The following is a 3,887-nucleotide window of genomic DNA, read 5'->3' as shown; positions in this document are numbered from 1 at the left end:
ATGAGCAAAATATATACAAAAAACATAAAACAAAAATATTTTTACAATAAAATAATATGTCGAATCCTGTATGGAAACAAAACGTTGCACATCACCTTCACTTGCGTCGCACTACACACGCAAGAGATGGTGCTGGCGAGGCATAACGGCCTGAAGGAGCCGGGGAGACACTTGGGTCGACGTCACTATGCACTCAAAAATAAATTCACTGGTCAACAAGGCGTTAAAAATAAAAATCCATTTAATTGTACTATAATTTTCTCGATATACACTCAAATTCACTAGTGTAACAAGTCATCAAACGTAGTTACTAAATAACTCTCACTATTAGCGCTAGGCATAGTGCTTTGCGCGATTTCTAGTGTTTGGTATTGAATTATTTCATGGAATCTTTGACAAGGAATTTTTTTTATGGTGTGTTTATTATTGTTTTGAGGTTTTTTTTTTTCACAGCATTGCTGTTATTAATATGTCATATGCTCCCAAGAAATGTCTTTTAGAAGCGGATGTTGGAATTACTCAGTATATTGGTTGCAACAAAGGTTTTTCAGGTATAATTAAGCATCGTTTTTCAGATTTCCACGTAAATGAAGTTGGGTTAGATGGCTCTATAATAAAGTTAACTGACGAATCAATTCCAGATGAAATACTGGATTCATCAGATGTGGGGTACAAAATTGATGCTGTTACTCCAGAAGTTTTATTGCAGCTTGTTGAACTTGCTATGCATGGTGGCACAGACGTAACAATTGATGTTACTGATAAATCGAAAGACGAAAGAAGAGAGATACACGACATGATACGTAAAAAGTTTCCGTCTAAACTAGTGAGTAACACTAAGGAGAAAGAGGGCAAGAAAACTATGATTGTTTCTAAAGCAAACAAGCCCAACAGCGACAAGAGATCTGTGTGGCCCGCGCGGCGGAAAGGTGACTTTGTCCATTTTGTAATGTACAAAGAAAATAAAGACACAATGGAAGTTGTTAATTTAATTGCTTTCAAACTGAAGATGAAACCGAATAACATTTCCTATGCTGGGACGAAAGACAGACGTGCTAAGACATCACAGATGTTATGCGTAAGAAAGGTGGAGCCAGCCAGGCTGGCATCTATCAATAAATATTTGAATGGCATTAGTCTGGGGAATTACGTATTTAGAACGTCAGCTCTGAGGCTAGGTGATCTGAAAGGCAACCACTTCAGAATAGCTATTCGCAATGTTTCCTGTTCAGCAGACGACTTAGAATTGGCTTTAAACTCATTGAAACAAGATGGATTTATTAATTACTACGGGATGCAGCGTTTTGGCAGTACACTTGAGGTTCCTACTTATTTCATTGGCAGAGCTCTTCTTTTGGGAGATTGGGCCAACGCCATCGACTTAATATTAACTCCGAGAGAGAATGAAACTCGATTCGATGTTAAAGCTGCAAGGAAAACTTGGCAGGCGACGAGAAATGCAGAAGCAGCGTATGAGAAGTTGGGAAAGGGGCAGAACACCCCAGAAGGAAAACTGCTGCAAGGTCTAATGAAAAATGGTTCTGATAAAATGGGTGCATTAAACTTCATTCCACGCAACTTGAGGTTGCTTTATCTACACTCCTACCAGAGTTTAGTTTGGAATAAGATAGTATCTCGGCGCATCAAAGAATTTGGTTTGAAGCCAGTAGTGGGAGACCTGGTGTTGGCGGACCGTGGAGATGGAACATGTGCGGACTCGGAGCAGGAGCTCGGTGCAGATGCACCGGACGGTGAGCCAGCCGGGCAAGTGGAGCAAGAATGCTCGGAAGTGAACGGACTGCGTGTCTCCGTGCTGACGCAAGACTCGGTGAAAGACGCTAGCATGAGCGACGTGGTGCTTCCACTACCAGGGTACAGCGTGAAGTACCCGGAAAACGAGGTCGCCCGGTGGTACGAGGAACTCTTGAAGGCAGATGGGTTGACATCTGCCACCATGAGGCAAAAAGCAAAATCGTATTCTCTCGCCGGCACTTACAGGCACCTGGTGAAACATCCGGAAAACCTGTCGTGGAAGACTTTGCGCTACTCCTCTCCAGACGACACATTGATCCTCTCGGACCTGGAGCAGTTGCGTCTGGCAGAAGCACCCGGCGACGCCGCGCACGGCAAGCACACGGCGGTCATCGTGGAGTTCGCGCTGCCGTCGTCGTGCTACGCGACCATGGCGCTGAGGCAGGCCATGAGGCAGGACACGTCTCCGCGGCACGCAGGGCGGGGGGCAGGGGACGCACGGGAGGAGAGTGTTGATGGTGACGCCACGAGAGTGAAGGACAAGAGAGAGTGTGACTCTGAACAGTCGCTCGCAAAGAAAGTTAAGTCAAGCAATTCTGAGTGATGTACTTCCATTGATTGTGAATATGTAACCTTGTAAATTACCTAAGTAAAGTGTGTTTTTTTATTTGTTCAAATTTTTAAGTCTAAGGTTGATAACTTGTATAAATTCTAAGGGTATATTTTATGATGACTCATTAGTAATGTTACATGGATATTTTGATGTAAAATTGCCTCCTGCATATTTTACTTCCGAGTGATAATTTTCTGTGATTACCCGAGTCAACTTGTAAGGCCTGTTCTTAGGAACAGGTCAATTTCTAGAGTAGCGGCTTTTTGTAAAAAAGTAAAATAAAATTTCACAAATGGCATCTTTCAACACTAAGACATACCCTGATAAGAGCATCTCTTATTGTATTCTGAGAAATATGATTATAGGTGATTGCATTCATTATATATATACCTATATATATGTGTGTGTGTGTATTCCTGCGAGTATATCATTACAACCATGATGTTAACTGTGTGTTTTTATGTGTATCTGTTTTGGATTTGCAAAATCAATTTTTTTTTTTAAGTTCTACTTACTTTTGTGGTGGTTATTTTGAGACAGGAGACAAAATTTATTACATTTAAATTATTTGGAAAAGTTAATACCTACGTGAATGGGCATTATTTTCCTAAGGATCAGGTTGCAGCCAGTGTGAAGTAAAGGCAGAGTTCTCGCTCGTGGAAACAGCGTCTGCAATGCCATCAGGATGGGGCCAAGTTACTGCACAGACCACCTAAACTAACCTGACTATAGTTGCAATTGTCAAAACACTAGTTAGGTTACAAACAAAATAATTTCACTATTAATAAATTATCACATTGACATACGAAGTAACGGAACAGATACCTACACATAGTTTAAATTTTGGTAAGTATTTACTGATGTTAATACAACACTTCATACTTAAATGTGTAATTTCGGATGTCGCGGCTTTTTAAAATGGAAAGAAAAAAAATCGGAAAACATGGTTTTCACAAACTACACACGTCCCTAAATTTACCTTGAAGGGATAGTTTCTTAATTCCTACCGTTTCATGACAAATTAGAGTTTAAAGATTACAATTCCTGTGTTTTCGCACTGCCGCCACCAGGCATTGTTCACCCATGATCGTGTATCTCTTTGTTCAGCAGGATCCTGATGCTTCTGTTTAGGTTCAGTACGTCGGAAGATTATGTACATTAAAAAAAATTGTCATTTAATAATGAATTATGATCGTAAGTCAAATAAAAAGGATTATTTTTTTAACCTACAATCATAATTCTTTATTATTTCGGAATTTCTTTTATGTGCAAGATCTTTTGACGTACTGAACTAAAAGAGCAAGCATCATGTACCACAGGATCATGCGATAAACTGCGATACGTGAAACACCAGCCGTTATACGACGGCTGTAATCAAAGAATTCCCTGGAAAGACTGCAAAATACAATCAATGTGTCAGCTACTTCAGTGCACAGCACATATTCCTCACAGAAAATTAACGACTTAATTCAATTAAAATATTTGTCTCCCATTAGACTCATTCGTTACTACGTGACTCAAA

The 3,887-nt window shown here is 40.2% G+C and overlaps 1 protein-coding gene across 1 annotated transcript; it reads left to right on the top strand.

Moving 5' to 3' along the window:
* The first annotated feature begins 394 nt into the window (after positions 1-394).
* LOC134535719 (pseudouridylate synthase 7 homolog) lies at positions 395-2,760 on the top strand. Its single transcript, XM_063374927.1, has one exon. The coding sequence runs from the start codon at positions 470-472 to the stop codon at positions 2,354-2,356; it is 1,887 nt and encodes a 628-aa protein (XP_063230997.1). The 5' UTR covers positions 395-469; the 3' UTR covers positions 2,357-2,760.
* The last annotated feature ends 1,127 nt before the right edge of the window (positions 2,761-3,887 follow it).

The sequence above is a fragment of the Bacillus rossius genome, chromosome 10, assembly GCF_032445375.1.
Source record: "Bacillus rossius redtenbacheri isolate Brsri chromosome 10, Brsri_v3, whole genome shotgun sequence".
NCBI classification, from domain to species: Eukaryota; Metazoa; Arthropoda; class Insecta; order Phasmatodea; family Bacillidae; genus Bacillus; species Bacillus rossius.
Note: the sequence above shows the minus strand (reverse complement) of the source record. Positions and strands in the feature narration are given on the sequence as shown.

Coding starts and splice junctions, on each gene's coding strand:
- LOC134535719 (XM_063374927.1), top strand. CDS start 470: ATGTCATATGCTCCCAAGAAATGTCTTTTAGAAGCGGATGTTGGAATT.